Source organism: Scyliorhinus torazame, chromosome 3, assembly GCF_047496885.1.
Source record: "Scyliorhinus torazame isolate Kashiwa2021f chromosome 3, sScyTor2.1, whole genome shotgun sequence".
Classification (NCBI taxonomy): Eukaryota; Metazoa; Chordata; class Chondrichthyes; order Carcharhiniformes; family Scyliorhinidae; genus Scyliorhinus; species Scyliorhinus torazame.
The window spans coordinates 264545528-264571084 of NC_092709.1; the positions used below are offsets into that span (position 1 = coordinate 264545528).

At 52.5% G+C, this 25557-nt stretch overlaps 1 protein-coding gene across 2 annotated transcripts in view; it reads right to left on the minus strand.

Moving 5' to 3' along the window:
• Positions 1-2784: 2784 nt before the first annotated feature.
• LOC140409598 (protein FAM221B-like) overlaps positions 2785-25557 on the minus strand; it is a 126783-nt gene continuing 104010 nt past the window's right edge. Inside the window, exons 8-9 of one of the 2 annotated variants that reach the window (XR_011940419.1) lie at positions 16195-16475; positions 2951-3018 (exon numbers count right to left, since the gene is read on the minus strand). Coding sequence is in view for 1 of the 2 variants with exons in the window: in XM_072497957.1 (XP_072354058.1) it covers positions 2837-3018 (182 nt within the window). In the remaining variant the exon portion in view is untranslated. Of the gene's footprint in view, positions 3019-16194; positions 16476-25557 lie in introns of both variants that reach the window. The other variant, XM_072497957.1, reaches the window with a different exon arrangement.

The window sequence follows — 25557 nt, forward strand, 5'->3', positions numbered from 1 at the left end:
GTTATTAACAGTTAACTTCATTGGCTGGATGGCTGGTTCATGATATGGAGCAATGCCAACAGTGCGGGTTCAATTCTTGCACTGGCTAAGGTTATCCATGAAGACCCTGCCCTCTCACCTTAGTGCGGTGATCATCAGGTTAAATCACCACCAGTCAGTTTTCTCTCAAAAAGGGAGAGCAGCCTATGATCCTTGGGGAATATGGAGACTTTCATTGACTTTCATTCAATCAGATGGTGAAATTTGAATTTAATAAAAATCTGGAATTAAAAGTCTAATGATAACCATGAAATCATTGCCGATTGTTGTAAAAACCCATCTGGTTCACTAATGTCCTTTAGGGAAATAAATTTGTCGTCCTTACCTGATCTGGCCTACATGTAACTCCAGACCCACAGCCTTGTGGTTGACTCTTAACTGCCTTCTAGGGCAATTAGGGATGGGCAATAAATGCTGGCACAACTAGTGACGTCCACATCCCGTGGGCGCATAAATTAAAAAAAACGTTTCCTAGACATTGTTATTTAAAAACAACACCATTTATGATGAACTCAATTTTGGCTGCATTAATAAATTACACAAGGTTAGGCTACTTAAAAATATCAAGGACATTTTTTAAGGCTGGCAAAAATATTAATCAATTACAGTTTAAAATGCTGTCCGATAACATTTGTGGTTATGCAAATGACTCTCAATGGAAACTCCATAACCTCACTTCAGAAAATTTGCATAACTTCAAGGAAAGCTTGTGCCAATCCACCTAAGCTGCACATCTTTGGACTGTGGAGGAAACAGGAGCGGCCGGAGGAAACCCACGTGGACACAGGGAGAACATGCAAACTCCTCATACCAGCAGTGTAAATTAGAGTTGTGTGCCTACTAACCAAGTGTTTGTGAGGATTCAGTTTAATAGTTAGGAAGTTGTAGGATTTTGACATCCACATTTGTAACTTGCACTGCTGATGGGCGTGGTCCCGTGACAGCACGGACTGTAAAATTATATTGAATGTATCATTAAAACTAGCCGTTACACTTGGTGACTAATGTTATAGGCAACAGCAGGAAACAAAACATCAGAGGAAAATATCCACTTTGCAATTATACTGTGGTGTGCCACAGTGCACAAACACTGCAGAAGAACAGGAGTTGGCCATTCAGCCCTTCGAGTCTGTTTCATTGTTAAATATCCTGCAGCATAATTTCTAGGCCATAGAAAGGAATAAGGTTGGCCACTGGATGAGTGGAAATCCAACCCCCTTTTCTTGAAAATTACTCTTCATTACTGCAGTCAGGGTGCCAAGGGTCAAGAGGATTCATCGAAGAACTACTCCATTCCAAGCAACCAAGAAAAACTACAGGCCTCATTTGCTGTACTGCTTTTTATTTTCAGTACAGAATGCTTGATGGCTGTAAACGTAGACTGCTTTCTGTCTTCTCAGGCAAGGTCTGTGCTGTTTTGCATTATGCCCGTATTTCTACATTGTACAATCTCACCATGGTTAAATGCTAAAATATATAACATATCAGAATGTTTCTGCATGCCAGATACTTGGATGTCTGAGAAAATAAATGGCCAAAACTGCTATCAAGTCATTTAGAGAATAAAAAGTATTGGATGAAGCCAATAATCGGACATCTTTTTTTCTTGATCTGAATGGTATTTGCTGAATACCAATTGTTTAATTCCCATAATTTTCTTCTCAGTAAACAAAATTATTCACCTATCTCAGCTAACCTTTCACTGAGTCGTATAAGACAGTTGGTTAAGTGACAGCCAGCTCACCTGGTGATTATTTGCTTAGCACTGCAAGAGATACTTTGAGCCGTGTAAGGAAAGTATTTTAAAAGCTTTTATCAAGTTATAAACCAGCCTTCCTCAGGTGTGATCTTGTTGCTTGAGGCTTCACTGAGAAGAATATATTGTTGGATTTACAGGAACCAACCAACATGTTACTCTAAATAAAAATCTGTGAACAGGAGAAGTAAATGGTAAATTTTGGATTGATGTCAGGAAATTCATCTCTCCACAAATGCTAAGCAATACATGTTATATATAGCCCTTCATATAAAGCAGTGTGGACAATAAACCTGGAATCATTTAAAAAACAGTTGAATGTTCCAATGGGTGGTTATTAGAATCTTTCTTGCTGGATAAAGTAAGTTTGATCAAATAACCATCTTTACCTGCTGTAATCATAGAATCACTACAGTGTAGAAGGAGGCCATTTGGCCCATCAAGTCTGCACCATCCCTCCAAAAGAGCACCCTAGCTAGGCCAACACCCCCACTCTATTCCCATAACCCAATAGCCCCACCTAACTTTTTTGGACATTAAGGGGCAATGTAGCATGGCTAATCCACCTAACCTGCACATCTTTGGACTATGGGATGAAACCGGAGCACCTGGAGGAAACCCCCGTGGACTCGAAGAGAACATGCAAACTCCACACAGACAGTCACCCAAGGTTGGAATCGAACCGGGTCCCTGGCGCTGTGAGGCACTGTGCCACCGTGCCGCCCATCTTGTAAACTATCACATTCAACAACATGTCTCCGCTCACTGATACTTTGCAAATAATCACCAGGTGAGCTGGCTGTCACTTAACCAACTGTCTTATACTGTCTTTGCAACATTTTGTGATAGACTAGTCAGTATGCTTTACAGCTTTGAATTTCGTACCAACTTTTCAAATATCTGGCATGCTTATTTTCATACTTTGCTGTCAGTTTAGTTTTAAAACTGAGTTATGGACAAGATGGATCTTAAACAAAACCAGACAAAAATGAGGATGTGAAATTTATTCAGTGATATCTCTAATTGCTAATTACAGATTGCTCAAAACCGCCTTGGTTTGTTATCTGGTGGTAAAGCAGGCCTGGATGAGCTGGAAGGCCCTAGACGTGAATAGGATCCAGTGCCACTGGTAATGGCTTGGTAAGCAGAGTCATCCTCCTCTTTTCCTGACAGGACTGCATTTCGTAAGTTGGGCATTTCTGCAAAGGGCAAGTAAGCTTCACCTGAAACCATTCCAATAATAAAATGAAATTAGGAGACATAAACAGTTAAGGGATAATTTTATGAGCCCGTGCCTGCACTGGGAATTATCACATACCGGCAGTGTAAATTAGAGGTTTGTGTGCCTAATAACCAAATGTTTGTGATGATTCAGTTTAATGGTTAGGAAGTTTTAGGTTTTTGACATCCACATTTGCAACTTGCACTGCTGATGGGAGTGGTCCCCTGTGACAGCACGGACAGTAAAATTATATTGAATGTATCATCAAAACCAGCAGTTACACTTGGTGACTAATGTTATAGGCAACAGCAGGAAACAAATCAGCAAAGGAAACATATATATTTTGCAATTATACTGTGGTGTGTCACTGCACAAACGCTGCAGACGAATATAAGAAATAAGACAAGTTGGCCATTCAGCCTTTTGAGTCTGTTTCACTGTTCAATATCCTCTCAGGCCCGGATGGGCCGAGCGGCCAGGCCAAAACGGCGGGTTCCCCCCGGCGCCGTCCACACCTGGTCGCTGCCGTCGGGAACAGCGCGGGAACGCTGGGGGGGGGGGGGGGGGGGGAGGTGGCCTGCGGGGTGGGGGGGAGGGGGGATCCTGCACCGGGGGTACCTCAAATGTGGCATGGCCCGCGATCAGTGCCCACCGATCGTCGGGCCGTCCTCTCTGAAGGAGGACCTCCTTCCTTCCGCGGCCCCGCAAGATCCGTCCGCCATCTTCTTGCGGGGCGGACTCAGAGAGGACGGCAACCACGCATGCGCGGGTGACCACGCCAGTTATGCGGCGCCGGCCTTTATGCGGCGACAAGGCCTGGCGCGTGTAGATGACGCGGCCCCGATCCTAGCCCATTGTCGGGGCCTGAATCGGTCGGGACCGGGGCCGTTTCGCGCCATCGTGAACCTCGACGGCGTTCACGACGGAGTGGGCACTTCGGCGCGGGAGTGGAGAATCCCGCCCGTGAGCTGCCATGCTGGAGCTCCCTCATTAGTGGGGGACAAACCTGGACATAATAACCCAGCCCGGGTGTGGGCCGGTCACGGGAGACCCTTTGGGGATTCAATAAACCTTTGTTTCCTTTACGCTCCCATGTGGTCGCTTCACTGGATCCAACACTAGCGATGAGATCAAGTGGAGTTGCAGGCGGCACCATTTCCGCAGTGCTCAGCTGCCTCTCCGTAGGCTTCTGGAAGTTGTTTCATCATCCACCAATATGCCACACTTTGGAAAGCTTGAGGCGTTTGAAGCAAATACCAATGACAGGTTGCAGTATATTGAACGCATGCACTATTTTTGTGGAGTGAACGCCATCGCCAGGATGAATACCAAACCGTTACCCCGTTAATGGCCTGTGGTGTGCCCACCTCCAGCATCAGTTAAAAAACAGACGTACAAGACCCCCCAGACTCAAGGTCATTCGCGGATTTGTGACCCTGATAGGGGAGCACTTCAACCCTAGACTGTCTGTTATTGTCGAACGCTACCATTTTAATACGGCTGAGCGTACCCCTGGGGAGTCCGTATCAGAATTTTTGACACGCCCCTGGAAACTCCCAGAGTTTTGCGAATATGGGGCCACCCTTTCAGAGATGTTACGGGACAGACTGGTCTGTGGTATCCGTAATGCGACGTCTCAGCGGAAACTTCTCACTGAGCCCTACTGGACCTAAAAAGGGCCATAGAGATAGCCCTATTGCAGGAAAGTGCGGAGCAGGGCGTGCAAGAGTTGAAGGGGACGGAGGTCCTCAGTCTGGGCCATGGCTCCTCTCAAAGAGCGGCACCCTCTTGACTGGGCAATCCTGGCCCCTGACCCTGGACGACTCCACAGTGGGAGTTGGACCATTCATCCCGGATGCTGGGGGCTGGACGGGACCCCTCCCCCAATCCTTTTTTAAAATAAATTTAGAGTACCCAATTCTTTTTTTCCAATTAAGGGGCAATATGGCATGGCCAATCCACCTACCCTGCACATCTTTATGGGTTGTAGGGGTGAGACCCACGCAGACATGGGGATAATGTGCAAACTCCACATGGACAGTGACCTGGGGCTGGGACCGAACCCGGGGCCTTGGGGCCATGAGGCAGCAGTGCTAACCACCTCCCCCTCCTCCCCTGATCCTGAAGAGACCTGACCCTTTTTATTGCAGGGCGTGCGGTCGGCATGGCTGCAAAGAGCGACGTTCGCAGGATGGCCTGACCAGCTGTCGCCCGCCAAGCTTTTCTCATGGAGGAACCAGAGGACAATTGTCCACAACTGAACTGCATTTCCTCAGCTAAGGTCGCGGCCATTAGGTCCATTGTCCATGTCAACGATCATCCAATCCCAATGGGATTGGACACAGGTGCTGCCGTCCCGGCCATCAGTAAGGACACTGCGACAGAATTCAGATGGGGCTTCAGCCTCTATCGTTGCAGGACACCGATGCCCTGTTTCCCACTTACATTGGGGAGACGCTGACGATCGCTGGAGCTACAAAGGTCCCGGTTTGTCCACAGGCAGCAGACTGTTTGTCCACCCCTGGTCATGGTATGGGGCAAGTTTACTCGGCAGAGATTGGTTGCAGCACTTCCGCCTCGATTGGCAGCAGGTTTTGTGATAAGCACAGAGACCCGCACGTGGTACTCGCAATGTACCCTGCGGTATTCAAAGCCGGACTGGGCACTATCCACACATGGATTCTGAAGCTCAGCCGAGGTACATTTGTGCTCGCCTGTTTCCATACATGCTGTGGCCTAAAGTGGACGCAGAGTTTGACCATCTCGAAGGCTTGGGCATTATCCCAAGGTCGCAGTTTGGGCTGCGCCAGTTGTCCCGTCTTGAAGCCGGATGGCACCATGTGCCTTGTGGTGCCTATAAGATTACCGTGAACCTGGCCTCCAAGCTAGACCATTACCACATGTCAAGTATTGGGGACCTTTACGCAAAACTCAGTGGGGTACACCCGTTCACCAAGCTCGATATGAGCCATGCATATCTCTAGTGAGTTTAGATCCATCTGTGGACAGACTAGCAGTTTCTGGGCAAAACAGTTCAGTTAAAGATTTGACTGGGGCCAGCCCAACAAACAGCTGTTCTCAAGACAGTGAGTTAAAGGTTTGCCTGTGCACAGGACAGGAGCAGTGTCTCAGGCTGGCAGTTTAAACAGTAGGTTGAGATAGGCAAGAATCTGCAGCTTGTTCCTGAAGAATCTTTCTCTCTCTCTCCAAGTGGTTTATCCAAGACATCTTTTTACAGCAACATTTCCTGGTTTGGCTAACTGTATTTAAAAGTGGAATTTTACCCGATGGGTTTTGCTTGAATGGAGATAAAAGATAGCAGTTAGGAGTGTTTCATTGCATTGTTAAGCAATTTTTATGGGTAATTAATTATAAGCTATTTTTCTTTATGATGCTAGTGTTAGTAACACTGTGTTAGTGATAAAGTTTGTTTTAATACACCATAACCCTGTTATAACCCATTGACATGTGGTAATGGTTTAGCTTGGAGGCCCTGGAATCACTCTTGGAATGAAGTATCCTTTCCTCACATTCTTACAAATTAAATAAAATATTGGGGTTTCTGTCCAGTATCCTAGCAACTGCTGGGGTTTGATCTGGGATTGAAATAGAAGACAATGAATTTGACAGTTTTAACTTGCTTTGATTGTGATCAAAGGTATCTTCGTACTATTGATCGATTCAATAAACTGTGCCAGATTAATCCAGTATGAATTACTGTTTTATGAATTATGTTTTTATTTACTTACTTCAAAATGGCACCATGCACACCCATACAAGCAGTTCATAATTTATTCTTGTCATTTAAGTCAACCTGTTCGGACTTCCGGTGGCGGTATGTAGGAGGAGATCGTGCACAAGGTAGCTCCCACCACGGTACTTGTTTTTTGACCCATTTTGCCTGGTTCTGGGGGTTTTTTGGTGGCCAAACTCTTCCCATAAGAAAGTAGAGGGGTCCTAGTGAGGAAATATGTCAAAAAAGACTACAACTAAGAAGTCTGCGGGTAGAAATTCTTCAACTGACTTGGAGACTTTACATCGCGCATCAGCAGGGAAGATGGTGACGGCAGCTCCGGCAGTTGTGGCCGCCCCAATCATGCCAGACTTGTTAACTGGGCTACTCACTAATGAATTTGAAAAGCAATTTGATAGACAATGAGAGTGATGTTTGATACTCTCCATAAATCGATTGAGGAGACGCTGGGTCCTGTCCGCGAAGATTTGGAGAGGACTTCGGAAGCTGTGAAGGAGCATGGCGAAGTGTTGAAGGGGATGGAGGCGGCTCTGTCGAGGCACAGCGACCAAATTGTCTTGCTGGAGGCCGAGATCTCGGTGGTGGCTGAGAAGAATAAGAATCTGAGGGCAAAGGTGGATGACTTGGAAAATTGGTCGAGGAGACAAAACTTCAATCATGGAGTTGCCGGAGGATGTGGAGGGCCCGGGTCCAATGCGTATTTTTCACAGATGTTCGGTAAGAACATAAGAACTAGGAACAGGAGTAGGCCATCTGGCCCCTCGAGCCTGCTCCGCCATTCAATGAGATCATGGCTGATCTTTGTGGACTCAGCTCCACTCTCCGGCCCGTACACCATATCCCCGAATCCCTTTATTCTTTAGAAAGGTATCTATCTTTTTCTTAAAAACGTTTAAAGAAGGAGCCTCAACTGCTTCACTGGGCAAGGAATTCCAGAGATTCACAACCCTTTGGGTGAAGAAGTTCCTCCTAAACTCGGTCCTAAATCTACTTCCCCTTATTTTGAGGCTATGCCCCCTAGTTCTGCTTTCCCTGACCAGTGGAAACAACCTGCCCGCATCTATCCTATCTATTCCCTTCATAATTTTATATGTTTCAATAAGATCCCCCCGCATCCTTCTAAACTCCAATGAGTACAGTCCCAGTCTACTCAACCTCTCGTCATAATCTAATCCCCTCAACTCTGGGATCAACCTAGTGAATCTCCTCTGCACTCCCTCCAGTGCCAATATGTCCTTTCTCAGGTAAGGAGACCAAAACTGAACACAATACTCCAGATGTGGCCTCACCAACACCTTGTACAATTGCAGCATAACCTCCCTAGTCTTGAACTCCATCCCTCTAGCAATGAAAGACAAAACTCGATTAGCCTTCTTAATCACCTGTTGCACCTGCACACCAACTTTTTGCGACTCGTGCACCAGCACACCCAGGTCCCTCTGCACAGTAGCATGTTTTAACATCTTACCGTTTAAATAATAATCCATTCTGCTGTTATTCCTCCCAAAATGGATAGCCTCACACTTGGCAACATTGAATTCCATCTGCCAAACCCTAGCCCATTCACCTAACCTATCCAAATCCTTCTGCAGACGTCCGGTATCCTCTGCACTTTTTGCTTTACCACTCATCTTAGTGTCATCTGCAAAGCTTGCCACATTGTACTTGGTCCCCAACTCCAAATCATCTATGTAAATTGTGAACAACTGCGGGCTCAACACTGATCCTTGAGGGACCCCACTAGTTACAGGTTGCCAACCAGAGATAACCAGAGATAAATGGGGATAACCCATTTATCCCCACTCTCTGCTTTCTGTTAGTTAACCAATCCTCTACCCATGCTACCACTTTACCCTCAATGCCATGCATCTTTAGTTTATGCAGCAACCTTTTGTGTGGCACCTTGTCAAAAGCTTTCTGGAAATCCAGATATACCACATCCATTGGCTCCCCGTTATCTACTGCACTGGTAACGTACTCAAAAAATTCTACCAAATTAGTCAGACACGAGCTACCCTTTATGAACCCTTGCTGCGTCTGCCCAATGGGACAATTTCCCTCCAGGTGCCCCGCTATTTCCTCCTTAATGATAGATTCCAGCATTTTCCCTACAACCGAAGTTAAGCTTACCGGCGTATAATTACCCGCTTTCTGCTGACCTCCTTTTTTAAACAGTGGTGTCACGTTTGCTACTTTCCAATCCTCTGATACCACCCCAGAGTCTAGTGAATTTTGATAAATTATCACTAGTGCATTTACAATTTCCCTAGCCATTTCTTTCAACACTCTGGGATGCATCCCATCAGGGCCAGGAGACTTGTCTACCTTTAGCCCCATTAGCTTGCCCAATACTGCCTCATTAGTGATTACAATCATCTCAAGGTCCTCACCTATCATATCTTTATTTCAATCAGTCATTGGCATGTTATTTGTGTCTTCCACTGTGAAGACTGACCCAAAAAACCTGTTCAGCTCCTCAGCCATTTCCCCGTCTCCTATTATTAAATCTCCCTTCTCATCTTCCAAAGGACCAATATTTACCTTAGCCACTCTTTTTTGTCTTATATATTTGTAGAAGCTTTTACTATCTGCTTTTATGTTCTGAGCAAGTTTACTTTCATAGTCTACCTTACTCTTCTTTATAGCTTTTTTAGTAGCTTTCTGTTATCCCCTAAAGACTTCCCAGTCCTCTAGTCTCCCACTAATTTTTGCCACTTTGTATGTTTTTTCCTTCAATTTGATACTCTCCCTCACTTCCTTAGATATCCACGGTCGATTTTTCCCCTTTCTACCATCTTTTTTGTCGGTATGAACCTTTCCTGAACACTGTGAAAGATCGCTCGGAAGGTTCTCCACTGTTCCTCAACTGCTTCACCATGAAGTCTTTGCTCCCAGTCTACCTTAGCTAGTTCTTCTCTCATCCCATTGTAATCGCCTTTGTTTAAGCACAAAACACTAGTGTTTGATTTTACCTTGTCACCCTCCAACTGTATTTTAAATTCCACCATATTGTGGTCGCTCCTTCCAAGAGGATCCCGAACTATGAGATCATTAATCAATCCTGCCTCATTACACAGGACCAGATCTAGGACCGCTTGTTCCCTTGTAGGTTCCATTACATACTGTTCCAGGAAATTACCCCGGACACATTCTATAAACTCCTCCTCAAGGCTGTCTTTACCAACCTGGTTAAACCAAAAGACATGCAGATTAAAATCTCCCATGATAACCGCTGTACCATTTCTACATGCATCCGTTATTTCTTTGCTTATTGCCTGCCCTACCATCCTGTTACTATTTGGTGGTCAATAGACTACTCCTATCAGTGACCTTTTTGCCTTACTATTCCTGATTTCCACCCAAATTGATTCAACCTTGTCCTCCATAGCACCAATATCATCCCTTACTGTTGCCCGGATGCCATCCTTAAACAACAAAGCTACACCACCGCCCTTACCGTCCATTCTATCCTTTCGTATAGTCTGATACCCTTGGATATTTAACTCCCAGTCGTGACCATCTTTTAACCATTTTTCAGTAATGGCCACTAAATCATAGTCATTCACGATGATTTGCGCATCAACTCATTCACCTTATTCCGTATACTATGAGCATTCAGGTAAAGTACACTTATGTGTTTTTTATGTCTTTGTTATGAATCCTAACACCTTGATCAGCAACTTTTCGCAAATTATTTTTCCTCTTACCCTTTCTCCTAATTTTCCTTGTCTTTGGACCCATATCTCTACATAATAACCTGTCACGTAACCTGCTGCCTTGATCTCCATTAACCATTCTACTGTCCATAGCTTTACCCTTCCCTTCCCCCCAATTTGCTAGTTTAAAGTCCTTGTGACCAACCTATTTATCCTATTCGCTTGAACACTGGTCCCAGAATGGTTCAGGTGAAGACCGTCCCAACGGTACAGGTCCCTCCTGCACCAGTACTGATGCCAATGCCCCATGAAATGGAATCCCTCTTTCCCGCACCACTCCTTTAGCCACGTGTTAACTTCCCTAATTTTCTCAACCCTATGCCAATTGGCACGTGGCTCGGGTAGTAATCCAGAGATTATAACCCTGGAGGACCTGTTCTTTAATTTAGTCCCTAGTGTTTGATAATCCCCAAACAGGTCCTCTTTCCTAGTCTTACCTATGTTGTTAGTCCCAACGTGGACCACAACAACTGGATCCTCCCCCTCCCTCTCCAAAATCCTTTCAAGCCGATCAGAGATGTCCCTCACCCTGGCACCGGGCAGGCAACATACCATGCGGGACTCACGATCTGGCTTACAAAGGATGCCATCAATCCCCCTAATTATAGAATCCCCTACAACTACCACTTGTCTTTTTGCTCCCCCCTCTTGAATGGCTTCCTGTACCACGGTGCAGTGGTCAGTCAACGCATCCGCCCTACAGCCCTCTTCCTCACCCACACAGGGAGCAAGTACCTCATACCTGTTGGACAAGGTCAAGGGCTGAGGCTCCTCAACTCCTAAACTCAGGATCCCCCTACCTGCCTCCCTTGCAGTCACACCACTCTGTCCCTGACCACTGTTCGAATTAACAGTACTTATTCTACCGGGTGTGACTGCCTCCTGAAACAAAGCATCCAGGTAATGTTCCCCCTCCCTGATGTGCCGCAGTGTGTGCAGCTCGGTCTCCAGCTCATCAATTCTGAGCCGAGGTTCCTCGAGCAGCCAACACTTGCTGCAGATGTGGTCACTGACGGTCTCAATGGGATCCACCAGTTCCATCATCATACAGCAACAGCACATCACCTGTCCAGCCATATTCAACTAGTTAATTAATTTAAATAATTTTTATTTTTATTTTTTATAGAACCTCAAGGATAAACCCGAACACCAACAAAAACACAGCCCTCTCTCGCCACTCACCCGAACTCAGTCACTCACCTAAACTCAGATGCACTCTGTTCCAATCAGCACTCCGTGACTAAAGGCTCTCCTGCCACACCTTTTGTACCCTGCCTGATTTCCGATGAGCCAATAGGCCCGCTGCAGGAAGTGAAGTCTCCAACTGCCACTCAACCTGTAAACTAAGCACTTTTAAATATGCACTCACCTCTCCCAGCAACCCTGCAGCCTGTGGCCTGCTCCAGGAACTGAAGTCTCTTTTAAATATGCACTCACCTCTCCCAGCAACCCTGCAGCCTGTGGCCTGCTCCAGGAACTGAAGTCTCTTTTAAATATGCACTCATCTCTCCCAGCAACCCTGCAGCCTGTGGCCTGCTCCAGGAACTGAAGTCTCTTTTAAATATGCACTCACCTCTCCCAGCAACCCTGCAGCCTGTGGCCTCTAAGATGGTGGGAGAGGGTGTACTGAGTTGGATAGGGTCTATCAAACACTCCGGCAGAAGCCTCGGGCGAATGAGCCCTCCATGAGTGGTTATAGTCAGATTTCACAGCTTCCAGGAGAAGGAGCGGGTCCTGAAGTGGGCCAAGGAGAATTGTAACCTGAGATGGGAAGGAAACCACATCAGAATCTACCAGGATGTCACTGTGGAGCTGACAAAGAAGCGGACGACCTTTAATAAGGCCAAAGTGGCTATACACAAGAGTGGAGTGAGGTTTGGAGTGTAGGCTGAAATCGTTGGCGCTCTCAGGGAACGATGAAGATTTTGTTAGCATTTATGGAGGTTGCGTGTTACGTTCGGGTCAAATGACCATTAATTTGATACTTCGGAGTAGGCAGGAGCTTTTGTTACAGAGCATGGACTGGGGACAAGTTAAATGAGCTCTCCGTGGACTTGTTATGGTTGTTTATGGGAAGGATTGTAGGGTATTTTGTATATATTTGTTGTTATTGGGTTGGGATGGGATTGTTTTGCATAAGTTGTATGGTGGGGGATGGAAGGCTAACTGTTTTGAGGGATATAGTTCAAGGCAGTATTTCTCTTTTCTTTGGAATATATGGCTCCCGGTGGTATCTTGCTCTTGGTAGGGGTCCATTTCTGTAGCTGGGACGGATGGGGTTGATTCTTTCTCTTTTTCTGCCCTGAGTAGGGGCTACCTCGCTAGCAGTAAATTTTTAGCTAGTGAATGGGAGCGAAGTGGGGGAGGAGCTGTGGCCTGCTGGACCTGTTTTTTGTGGTTCAATGGGCCTAGTGATGCACTATCAATTACGACGAGACGAGAGTAGAGAGTAATCGAGGCTTTATTATACAGAGATGTGTGGCCTCCTACAGCTGCTGCCGAAATGGCTGCAGCTCGGTGAGCACACACATTTATACTCCGCCTACTGAGCGGAGCCAGCAGGCAGGGATCTACCCCCGTACCTGTAGTACAGGGGCCTTACCGTAATACCCTCGTATGCAGTGCAGTATATACAATATAATACAACAGTGGTGACTACCACATTCACCCACTGTTAAAAATGAGTCCAGCTGGGGTGGTGGAAAACTATTTACATACAGGTTGTCATTAAAATTTCAGAGAAGGCTACAAATTTAGATGGTCGGGTGCCTTGATCCGTCGTTGAGAGCGCCACAGTGCTGGTGGCGAGTCAGGCGTCGGCTTGGACGTCGGTGACTCCGGGAGCGGGTCGACATCCTCTTCATCCCCGGGTGAGACCAAGGGGAGGACGGATTGTCCTGGAGCGGGGGCTGTGGTGGGATGTGCTGGGGGAAGGGAGGGTGGCGCTGGGGCAGAGGGGGAGGTGTGTGGGGAACCAGCTGGTGCCAGGTCCCTGAGGGAGACTGTGTCTTGGCCTCCGTCGGGGTACTGCAGGTTTGCGTGGAGTAGCTGTACCCTCTCAACCAACGGGTCCGCCTTGTGGAGCCGCAGGTACTTGCGGAGGAGAACAGGTCCTGGAGCTGCCAGCCACGTTAGGAGCGAAACCCTGGAGGTGGACTTCCTGGGGAAGGCAAAGATACGTTCATGTGGGGTTTTGTTAGTCGCCGTGCACAGGAGCGACCGAATGGAGTGAAGTGCGTTGGGGAGGACCTCCTGCCAGCGGGAGGCCGGGGGATTTCTGGACCGTGGTCGTCCGGTCCACCTGCCCGTTTCCCCGGGGGTTGTAGCTGGTCGTCCTGCTCAAGGCAATGCCCCTGTTGAGCAGGTACTGGCGCAGCTCATCGCTCATAAATGAGGATCCCCAGTCGATGTGGACGTAGGCGGGGAAACCGAACAGAGCGAAGATAGTGTTGAGGGCTTTGATGACGGTGGCAGACGTCATATCGGGGCATGGGATGGCGAAGGGGAATCTGGAATATTTGTCGACCACATTGAGAAAATACGTGTTGCGGTCGGTGGAGGGGACCTTTGAAGTCCACGCTGAGGCGTTCAAAGGGGCGGGAGGCCTTCACCAGGCGCGCACGCTCTAGACTTGGAAGGGGAGCGTCTCGTCGATCGCGTGCATCGCGGCCATGGCGATGTCGGCTTTGATACGGTTGAAGGCCTGGTGAGCCTCGGCCGTCAGTGGGAAACCGGTGGTGTGGATGAGTGCGCGGGCCTTGTCCGCATAGTTAGGGCCCCACTGGGCGTAGTATGAAAAGAACCCCAGGCATCGTTTGAGGGCCTTGGGGCAGTGGGGAAGAGGGAGATGCATGAGGGGGCGCATGCGATCGGGGTCGGGCCCTAGAACTCCGTTCTGAACCACATAGCAGAGGATAGCTAATCGGTTCGTGCTGAACACACACTTCCTTGTTGTAGGTTAGGTTGAGGAGTTTGGCGGTGTGGAGAAATTTGGAAAGGTTAGTGTCGTGGTCCTGCTGGTCGTGGCCGCAGATGGTGATGTTATCCAGGTACGGGAAAGTGGCCCGCAACCCGTACCGGTCAACCATTCGGTCCATCTCCCGTTGGAAGACCGAAGCCCTATTAGTGACGCCGTAAGGGAACCCGAAGGAAATAGTAAAGGCGGCCGTCCGCTTCAAACGCAGAGTACGGGCAGTCCGCCTTGCGAATGGGGAGCTGGTGGTAGGCAGATTTCAGGTCCACTGTCGAGAAGACCTGGTACTGTGCAATCTGATTGACCATATAAGATATGCGTGGACGGGGGTACGCGTCGAGCTGCGTGTACCGATTGATGGTCTGACTTTAGTCAACGACCATCCTGTTTTTCTCCCCCGTTTTCACCACTATCACGTGGACTCTCCAGGGGCTGTTGCTGGCCTCGATGATACCTTCCCGCAGCAGCCACTGAACCTCAGACCTGATGAAGGTCCTGTCCTGGGCACTGTATCGTCTGCTCCTGGTGGCGACGGGTTTGCAATCCGGGGTGAGGTTTGCAAATAGAGAAGGCGGGTCGACCTTCAGGGTCGTGAGGCCGCATACAGTAAGGGGTGATAGGGGTCCGCCGAATTTCAGGGGTAGGCTCTGGAGGTTGCACTGGATGTCCAGGCCGAGTAGCAAGGCAGCGCAGAGGTTGGGGAGGATGTAGAGCCGGAAGCCGCTGAACTCTACACCCTGGATGGTGAGGGTGGCGATGCAGTACGCCCGGATCGCCACGGAGTGGGTTCCAGAGGCCAAGGAGATTCTTCGGTTAATGGGGTGTACCGCGAGGGAGCAGCGCCTTACCGTCGTGGGGTGGATGAAGCTCTCAGTGCTCCCGGAGTCGAGAAGGCAGGATATCTCATGCCCGTCGACCTTCGCCTTTGTCGACCCGGTCGCGAGGTTGTGCGGTCGGGACTGGTCGATCGTGACGGAGGCGAGACACGGCTGGTCGTCGGCGGTTGCAGGCGATGAGCGGCCCGATGAAGTGCCCGATGGGCAGGGGTCCTGAGGCAGGGAAGATGGCGGTGCCCACGGGCCGCACGTATCCTAGGGCAGGCAAGATGGCTCTGCCCATTGGTTGTGAGGCAAGCAAGATGGCGGCGCCCACGGGCCGCACGTGTTGTGAGGGGAGCAAGATGGCGGCATCCACAGGCCGCACGTTGTCTGAGGCGAGGAAGATGGCGGCGCCCACTGCCCGCACGCGGGGGATGCAGGAACAATTGCGGCGATTGAGCGGGTCTGGCACACTGCAGCGAAATGTCCTTTCTTGCCGCAGGCCTTGCAGAACGCGCTCCGCGTCGGGCAGCGCTGCCGGGGGTGTTTTGTTGTCCGCATAAGTAGCACTTGGGTCCCCCGGGGTTGGTTGGCTGCCGTGCGGCGCAGGCATGGGGTTGGCTGCGGGCGGTCGCTGATGGGGTCCACAATGCCCAGGAGGGGTGGACCGTGCGGTCGGGGGCATACGCCTGTACGTTGTGTGAGGAGACTGTGAGCGAGGGCGCTAGTTTCTTGGTCACCGCGAGGTCAAGCGTAGCCCCTTCTAAGAGGCGCTGCCGGATGTAGGCCGACCCTATGCCCGTAATGAACGCATCTCTCATTAGCAGATTAGAATGTTCAGCGGCCAAAACGGCCTGGCAATCACACTCTCTCACCAGGGCGAGCAGGGCACGCCAGAAATCTTCCACAGACTCACCGGGAAGTTGGTGCCACGTGGACAGGAGGTGCGTGGCATAGATCTTGTTGGTCTGCTGAGCATAGTTCTCCTTCAGTAGCGCCATGGCCTCGTGTAGAGAGGCGCGTCCTGGATGAGGGGAAAGACATCGGAGCTCAGCCGCGTGTACAGAATCTGTCGCAGATCCGATGTATGCTTCAAAGCAAGCTAGCCAATGTGCGAAGTCCTTTTTGATGTTGTCTGCTTGAGGATGCAGCTGCAGGCGATCCGGCTTGATGCGGAGATCCATCTTTGTAAAATCTCTGTGTAATAAATTGATGCACTATCAATTACAACGAGACGAGAGTAGAGAGTAATCGAGGCTTTATTACACAGAGATGTGTGGCCTCCTACAGCTGCTGCCGAAATGGCTGCAGCTCGGTGAGCACACACATTTATACTCCGCCTACTGGGCGGAGCCAGCAGGCAGGGATCTACCCCCATACCGATAGTACAGGGGCCTTATTGTAATACCCTTGTATGCAGTGCAGTATATACAATATAATACAACAGTGGTGACTACCACACCTAGCGTTTTTGTTTTGTTGGGGGTTGGTCATGAGTGGGTATTGCTCTTTGGAATGTAATCAATATGGATGTTTGGATAGGGTATGGTTTAGGGGAGGGGGGAACAGGCGGAGGGTTAGATTCAGATGGTTACCATGGGGTTTTTTGTTTCATTGTTTGGGTTGGTATGGTGGCCACCTAAGGTGAGCCTGTGGCCTACATCATCTGGGCAGGCACTTGATAACTCTTCACGGTGGAAATGGCTGACTCCAGGTTGAGGGGTGTGGAGGGGGGGGGGATGGGGTGGGAGGCCTCGGATTCGGTTGGTCACCTGGATCATAAGCAGATTGTGGGGCCCAATCTCTCACCTAAAGAATCTGAGGGCTGATGTGGTGTTTTTGCAGGAGACTCACCTGCGGGTGAAGGACCAGAGCAGATTGCGGAAGGGGTGGGTGAACCAGGGGCGAAATTCTCCATAATCGGTGCGATGTCTGACGAGCGGCACCAAAAAAGGCGCAAATCAGTCCGGCATCGCGCCACCCCAAAGGTGCGTAGTCCTCCGCATCTTGAGCGGCCGAGCCTTAACCTTGAGGGGCTAGGCCCGCGCCGGACTGATTTCCGCCCCGCCAGCTGGCGGGAAAGGCCTTTGGTGCCCCGCCAGCTGGCGCAGAAATGACATTGCCGGGCGGCGCATGCGCGGGAGCGTCAGCGGCTGCTCACGGCATCCCTGCGCATGCGCAGTGGAGGGGGTCTCTTCCGCCTCCGCCATGGTGGAGACCGTGGCGAAGGCGGAAGGAAAAGAGTGCCCCCACGGCACAGGCCCGCCCGCGGATCGGTGGTTCCTGATCGCGGGCCAGGCCACCGAGGGGGCACCCCCCGGGGCCAGATCGCCCCGTCGCCCCTCCCCCAGGACCCCGGAGCCCGCCCGCGCCACCTTGTCCCGCCGGTAAGAGAGGTGGTTTAATCCACGCCGGCGGGACAGGCATGCTAGCAGCGGGACTTCGGCCCATCCTAGCCGGAGAATCGCCAGGGGGGGGGGCCCGCCAACCGGCACGCCGCGATTCCCGCCCCTGCCGAATCTCCGGTGCCGGAGACTTCGGCAACCGGTGGGGGCGGGATTCACGCCAGCCCCCGGCGATTCTCCGACCCGGCGGGGGGTCGGAGAATCTCGCCACAGGTCTTTCACTGGGGCTTTGATGGTAGGGCTTGGGGGGGGGCGGCAATTTTAATCAATATACAGGTTCACCTTTAGCGGACAGGGTGGTGGCAGACAGCAGGGCCTTACTGGCAGGGGTGGTGGACACGGGGTACTCGGCGATCACAATCTCAGACCATGCTCCGCACTGGGTTGACCTGCAGGTTAGTAAAGGCAGTAACCAGCGCCCACACTGGAGGTTAGATGTGGGACTTTTGGCTGACGAAGGGGTGTGCGAGCGGCTGTGGAAATGTATTCAGAACTATCTGCAGGTTAACGACACGGGGGAAATTTCAGCAGTGGTGATGTGGGAAGAACTGAAGGCGGTGGTCAGAGGGGAGCTGATCTTGATCCGGGCCCATAGCGAGAAGGTGGACAGGGCAGAGACGGACCGACTGGTTAAGGAGATACTACAGATCGATAGGAGGTATGCGGAAACCCCAGAGGCAGGGCTTTTAAGGGAACGGCAGAGGCTACAGGCGGAGTACGGCTAGTTAACCACAGGGAGGGCGGTGGAGCAGCTGAGAAAGGCGAGGGGGGCGATCTATGAGCATGGAGAGAAGGCCAGCAGAATGCTTGCACAGCAGCTTAGAAAGAGGGAGGCAGCCAGGGAGATAGGGAAAGTAAATAACGAAGATGGGAACCTGGTCGGAGATTCAGCAGGGGTGAATAAGGCATTTAGGGATTTCTACAGTAGGCTGCATAGGTCGGAACTACCTTCGGGGCCGAGGGGATGAGGTACTTCTTGGGGGGGCTGAATTTCCCAAAGGTGGACTGGGACCTGGTAAAAGTGCTGGGGGGCCCCGATCGGGTTGGTAGAGATAGTGGAGGGTCTGAAGGCCATGCAGTCGGGTAAAGCCCCGCGGCCGGACGGGTACCCAGTGTAGTTTTATAAAATGTTCTCTGGGATATTGGGGCCGGTGTTGATGAGGATGTTCAATGTGGCAAGGGAAAGAGGGGCGTTGCCCCCAGCGATGTCACAGGCCACGATTTCGCTGATTCTGAAGCGGGACAAGAACCCGGAGCTGTGTGGGTCCTACAGGCCGATATCCCTGTTGAATGTGGACGCCAAACTGCTGGCCAAAGGTTTGTCCTCCAGGATTGAGGGTTGTGTTCCGGACGTTATTGGGGAGGACCAGACGGGGTTTGTTAAGGGTAGGCAGTTGGTGGCCAATGTAAGAAGGTTCTTAAACGTGAGCATGATGCCCCCGGAAGGTAGGGCGGTGGAGGTAATGATCGCAATGGATGCAGAAAAGGCTTTTGATCGGGTAGAAAGGGATTATCTGTGGGAGGTACTGGGACGGTTTGAGTTTAGGCGGGGCTTTATGGACTGGGTCAGGTTGCTGTATCAGGTCCTGTGGCAAGCGTACGGACGAATAGGCCAATATCGGACTATTTTAGACTGCACCGGGATGCCCCCTCTCCCCAATGTTGTTCGCGCTAGCTATAAAGCCGTTGGCAATTGCTCTGAAAGCCTCAAGGGGCTGGAAGGGGCTGGTCCGAGGGAGGGTGCGGGGGGGGGGGGGGGGGCGTGGAGGCGTGGAACACAGAGCATCGCTCTATGCAGACGACCTGATTCTGTACGTATCGGACCCAATAGGGGGGATGGAAGAACTTCATGAGGATTCTAGGGGAATTTGGCCGGTTTTTGGGGTATAAGCTAATTATGGGGAAAAGTGAGATGTTTGTGGTCCAAGCGAGGGGACAGGAGAGGCGATTGGGGGAGTGTAGCGCACAAAGACTCCGAGAGACGAATAGAGTGAAGTCGATGAGGCTTTATTAAGCGTGACTGTTTCCCCCGCAGTTCAGTAGTAGACTACCTGCGGGGGAGGGCTCCAGGTACTTATACTCCGCCTTCAGGGCGGAGCTAGAGGTCAACGCCAACCAGGACCCGGGATCTGTCAGCCAATGACATCATGGCTTCACAGTCCCACATGACCCCTAATGCATACTATCACATTCACCCCTTGTTAAAAATGAACCCGGCGGGGTGATGCTTACTGAACTGCGGGGGAAACAGTCACGCTTAATAAATTGTAGCGCACAAAGACTCCGAGAGACGAATAGAGTGAAGTCGATGAGGCTTTATTAAGCGTGACTGTTTCCCCCGCAGTTCAGTAGTAGACTACCTGCGGGGGAGGGCTCCAGGTACTTATACTCTGCCTTCAGGGCGGAGCTAGAGGTCAACGTCCAACCAGGATCCTGGATCTGTCAGCCAATTACATCATGGCTTCACAGTCCCACATGACCCCTAATGCATACTACCACAGGGAGCTGCCGTTTAGATTAGTAGGGGGAAGCTTTAGGTACCCAGGCATTCAAGTGGCGTGGGAATGGGACCGGCTGCATAAATTAAATCTGGCCCGACTAGTAGACCAAATGATGGACGATTTTCAGAGATGGGATGCGCTCCCGTTGTCATTAGCTGGGAGGCTGCAGACGGTGAAGATGACGGCCCTCCCGAGATTCCTGTTCGTGTTTCAATGTCTCCCCATCTTTATTCCACGGTCCTTTTTTAAACGGGCCAACAAAGTGATCACTGGCTTTGTTTGGGCGGGCAAGACCCCGCGGGTAAGGAAGGTAATGCTTGAGCGGAGTCGGGGAGAGGGCGGACTGGCGCTGCCAAATTTTAGTGACTATTACTGGGCGGCGAATATAGCCATGATCAGGAAATGGGTGGTGGGGGAGGGGTCGGCATGGGAGTGTATGGAGGCGGCTTCATGCAAGGGCAGCAGCCTGGGGGCGTTAGTAACTGCGCCTCTGAAATGAAATGAAATGAAAATCGCTTATTGTCACAAGAAGGCTTCAAATGAAGTTACTGTGAAAAGCCCCTCGACGCCACATTCTGGCGCCTGTTCGGGGAGGCTGGTACGGGAATTGAACAGTGCTGCTGGCCTGCCTTGGTATGCTTTAAAAGCCAGCGATTTAGCCCAGTGTGCTAAACCAGCCCTCTGCCGTTCCGCCGGCACGGTACTCCACCAGCCCCGTGGTGGTGGCGGCCCTGAGAGTCTAGGGGCAATGGAGGAGACATGTGGGAGCAGAGGGAGCATCGGTCTGGTCCCCAATCTGTAATAATCACCAGTTTGCCCCGGGAAGTATGGATGTGGGGTTCCGGATATGGCGGAGAGAGGGATTGAGAGGATGGGGGATATGTTTATAGAGGGGAGCTTTCCAAGTATGAGGGCGCTGGAGGAGAAGTTTGGGTTGGCGAGGGGAAACAAATTCAGGTATCTGCAGGTGCGGGACTTCCTACGTAAACAGGTGCAACCTTCCCGCTCCTATCGATGAGGGAAATTCAGGACAGGGTAGTTCCCAGAGGGTGGGTAGGAGAAGGGAGCATCTCAGACATTTACAAGGAACTTATGGGGTCAGAGGAGACGCATATCGAGGAGCTGAAGCGCAAGTGAGAGGAGGAGCTGGGAGGAGAGATAGAGGATGGTCTATGGGCAGACGCGTTGAGTAGAGTCAACGCGACCGCAACATGTGCCAGGCTCAGCCTGATACAATTCGAGGTCGTTCATCGGGCTCACATGACAGTGGCCCGGATGAGCAGATTCTTTGGGGCGGAAGACAGGTGTGTAAAATGTGCGGGAGGACCAGCAAACCATGTCCACATGTTCTGGGCATGTCCGAAGCTTAGGGGATTTTGGCAGGGGTTTGCAGATGTCATGTCCATGGTGTTAAAAACAAGGGTGGCACTGGTCCAGAGGTGGCGATTTTCGGGGTGTCGGAAGACCCGGGAATCCAGGAGGAGAAAGAGGCAGACGTTCTGGCCTTTGCTTCCCTGGTAGCCTGGAGCCGGATACCATTAGCTTGGAGGGACTCAAAGCCCCTGAAGTCGGCGACCTGGCTATCGGACATGGCTAGCTTTCTCTGTTTGGAGAAAATCAAGTATGCCTTGAGAGTGTCAATGTCAGGGTTCGCCTGGAGGTGGCAACCGCTCATCGACTTCTTCGCGGAAAATTAATCGTCAGCGGGGGTGGGGGGGGGGGGTTAGTTTAGCTTAGAGTAGGGGATTAATAAAAGTGGGACCTGTAAGGGAAGGAGACGGCTTTTGCACTATGTTTATAGTTTCATGTACATGTGTTGTTATAATACCAAAAATACCTCAATAAAATGTTTATTCAAACAAAAGGTAATGGCACACACATACAGTAGGTACGTGATAGTTACTGTATCTTTGGCAGGTATGTTGGTGGTATTAATTGACGTATATGCCCCGAACTGGGACGATACAGCATTTATTAGGAAGCTGTTGGCTTCCATTCCGGATTTGGATACATACCACCTGATTTTTGGAGGTGATTTAAATTGCGAGCTAGACCCGAAGCTGGACTTTTCTAGGCTGAAATTGTTGCCGCTCTCGGAGGAGGGTGAAAATATTTTTTGCGTTTATGCAGCAGGTGGGAGGAAGATTCGTGGAGGTTTATGCACTGGGAATTAAGGAATCTGGGGCGTCATTCTCCGACCCCCCAGCGGGTCGGAGAATGGCCGTTGGCCGCCGTGAATCCCGCCCCCGCCCCCGCCGAAGTCTCCGAAGGGAGAAAAGTCGGCGGGCCGTTAATGGCGCCGCTGACTTCGGAGAATGTCACGGGCCTGCGCAAGGCAGCCGATTTTCGGCCTGCCGATATTCTCCCTTCCGGATGGGCCGAAGTCCCGACGACGTGATGACCGTTCACGTCGACGTAAATTAAACCTCCTTTTCATCGGCGTGAACCTGTGCTCCAGGTTCACGCCGACCAGCGTGGAGGTGAGTGACGGCCTGGGGGGTTGGCCGCTGGGCAGGCGATGGCGTGGCCGCAGTCTGAATGTGTGAGGAGAGATGTGTCTCGGGTTGTGTGTGTGTGTGCGGCGGGGGGGGGGGGGTGGTTAGAGTGGGCTGGGCTCCGGGGAAGTGCCGGGAGGGGGGTCCATGCCGGGGAGGAGGATGGGGGGGATCCGTGCCGGGGAGGAGGTTGGGGTCTGTGCCGGGGAGGAGGTTGGGGTCCGTGCCGGGGAGGAGGTTGGGGGGGTCCGTGCCGGGGAGGGGGATGGGGGGGGGTCCGTGCCGGGGAGGGGGATGGGGGGTCCATACCAGGGAGGAGGTTGGGGTCCGTGCCGGGGAGGAGGTTGGGGGGGTCCGTGCCGGGGAGGGGGATGTGGGGGGGTCCGTGCCGGGGAGGGGAATGGGGGGTCCGTGCCACGGAGCAGGTTGGGGTCCGTGCCAGGGAGGAGGTTGGGGGGGTCCGTGCCGGGGAGGGGGATGGGGGGGGGGTCTGTGCCGGGGATGGGGATGGGGGGTCCGTGCCGGGGCGGGGGTTGGGGTCCGTGCCGGGGAGGAGGTTGGGGTCCGTGCCGGGGAGGGGGATGGGGGGTCCGTGCCGGGGAGGAGGTTGGGGGGGTCCGTGCCGGGGAGGAGGATGGGGGGGTCCGTGCCGGGGAGGAGGTTGGGGGCGTCCGTGCTGGGGAGGAGGTTGGGGGGGTCCGTGCCGGGGAGGAGGTTGGGGGGGTCCATGCCGGGGAGGGGGATGGGGGGGGGTCTGTGCCGGGGAGGGGGATAGGGGGGGGTCCGTGCCGGGGAGGGGGATGGGGGGTCCGTGCCGGGGAGGTGGTTGGGGTCCGTGCCGGGGTGGAGGTTGGGGGGGTCCGGCCGGGGAGGGGGATGGGGGGGTCCGCGCCGGGGAGGGGGATGGAGGGTCCGTGCCGGGGAGGAGGTTGGGGTCCGTGCCGGGGAGGAGATTGGGGGGGTCCGTGCCGGGGAGGGGGATGGGGGGGGGTCCGTGCCTGGTAGGGGGGGTGCGAGGGCAAGTGAGTTGGTCCACCTGGCCAGGTGCCAGCCTCCAACAGTTGGACCCATGCGGTCCATGCCACCTGGCTGGGGGAAAGGAGGGGATATGGGCAATGATGACATGTCGTCGTTCCCCTCCCCCCCCACCAGGCCGTCATGTTTTCCGATCATCCAGCGATGTTGGCCGCCTTGGCGGCAGCCGCTAATGTCCATGTTGCCCTGGATGAGGAGGAGGAGGAGGAGTGTGCCAGAGAGGCGGCGCAGGCTGCCGCAGAGGGGCAGGCGGCAGCCGCCCAGGCTGGAGGGACACCTGACCGACAGGGGGAGGAGGGGGTGGAGGACGTCGCGGCCCCACGCTAACGGAGGCACCCGAGGGCACCCCGTGTGTACCGGCCCCGGCAGTCATACCAGGACCTCACGGACCGGGAATGCAGGAGGAGACTCCGGATGAGGCGGGAAACCGTGGCACACATCTGCCACCTGCTGGCACACCTGTCACCGCGTGGCACTGGCGGGGGACACCCTCTCCCCGTGTCCGTCAAGGTTACGGTGGCCCTGAACTTTTATGCAACGGGGTAATTCCAGGCACCGAGTGGGGACCTGTCCGGCATATCGCAGACATCGGTGCATCGGTGCATCCGGGCAGTGACAGATGCCCTATATGCCATGGCGCACCGCTACATCCGCTTCCCTGTGGACCGGGCCAGCCAAGATGCCCGGGCCGTGGGCTTCTCTGCCGTGGCCGGGTTCCCCATGTTCCAGGGGGCGATTGATGGGATGCACGTCGCCGTGCGGCCACCTGCAAATAACAGGGCCGTGTTCACCAATAGGAAGGGGACCTATTCGATGAACGTACAGGTGGTCTGCGACCACCGCATGATGATCCTGCAAGTCTGCGCCCGTTATCCAGGCAGTGTACACGACTCATACGTGTTGTCGCGGTCATCCATCCCCAGCATGTACGAGGGACGCCATCCCCGGCTGAGGGGCTGGTTGCTGGGCGACAGGGGCTACCCATTGCGATCGTGGCTGATGACGCCTATACGGAGGCCACGCAATGAGGCGGAGAACCGCTACAATGATGCCCATGTAGCGACAAGGGGAGTGATAGAGAGGTGCTTTGGCGTGCTGAAGATGCGTTTCAGGTGCCTGGACCTCTCTGGGGGCGCCCTCCAGTATCGGTCAGATAGGGTCGGCCGCATCATTGTGGTGTGCTGCGTCCTGCACAACATAGCCCAGCAGAGGGGCGATGTGCCGCAGGCAGAGGAGGGCGGAGTGGAGGAGCAGCAGGAAGAGGCGCAGTCCTCCCCAGATGAGGGGGATGGGGGTAATGGTCAGGGCAGACGGGGTAGACACAGGCGGGTGGCTGTCCATCGTTACCGGCTGGCCCAGCGGGCACGGGACAGACTGATAGCCGCCCGCTTCACTGACTAGATGGGCGTGGGAATCGGGTAGTATGGCCACAGACCGCACACCATGGCAACAGCTGACCACCCACACCCCACACCCATCCACCCACCCAGCACCCTCACCCCCCTCTCCAACCCCCCCCCCCCCCCATTGCCGATCCACCTGCGGCACAACGGCCGGGCTCACACAGTTGCGGGTGGACGCGTGTCTATTGCAGGCCATGGAGGATGATGACAACCTGCCCTGCGGTGAGCTCCTGGCTCCACATCGTTGGACTATGTCTGACCCATGGCCACAGAACCACCATCCACCCGGATCATCCCTGCATGCGGCTGTGACACTGCAGCGCACGGTCCCGTCCTCTGCCCGGGGGATGTTGATGGCGGCCCAGGGGGAAGGGGACAGACTCACCTGGGGCTGAGGTAAGACCACCCCTCACACACACACTTGCGCTCAACGTACATGA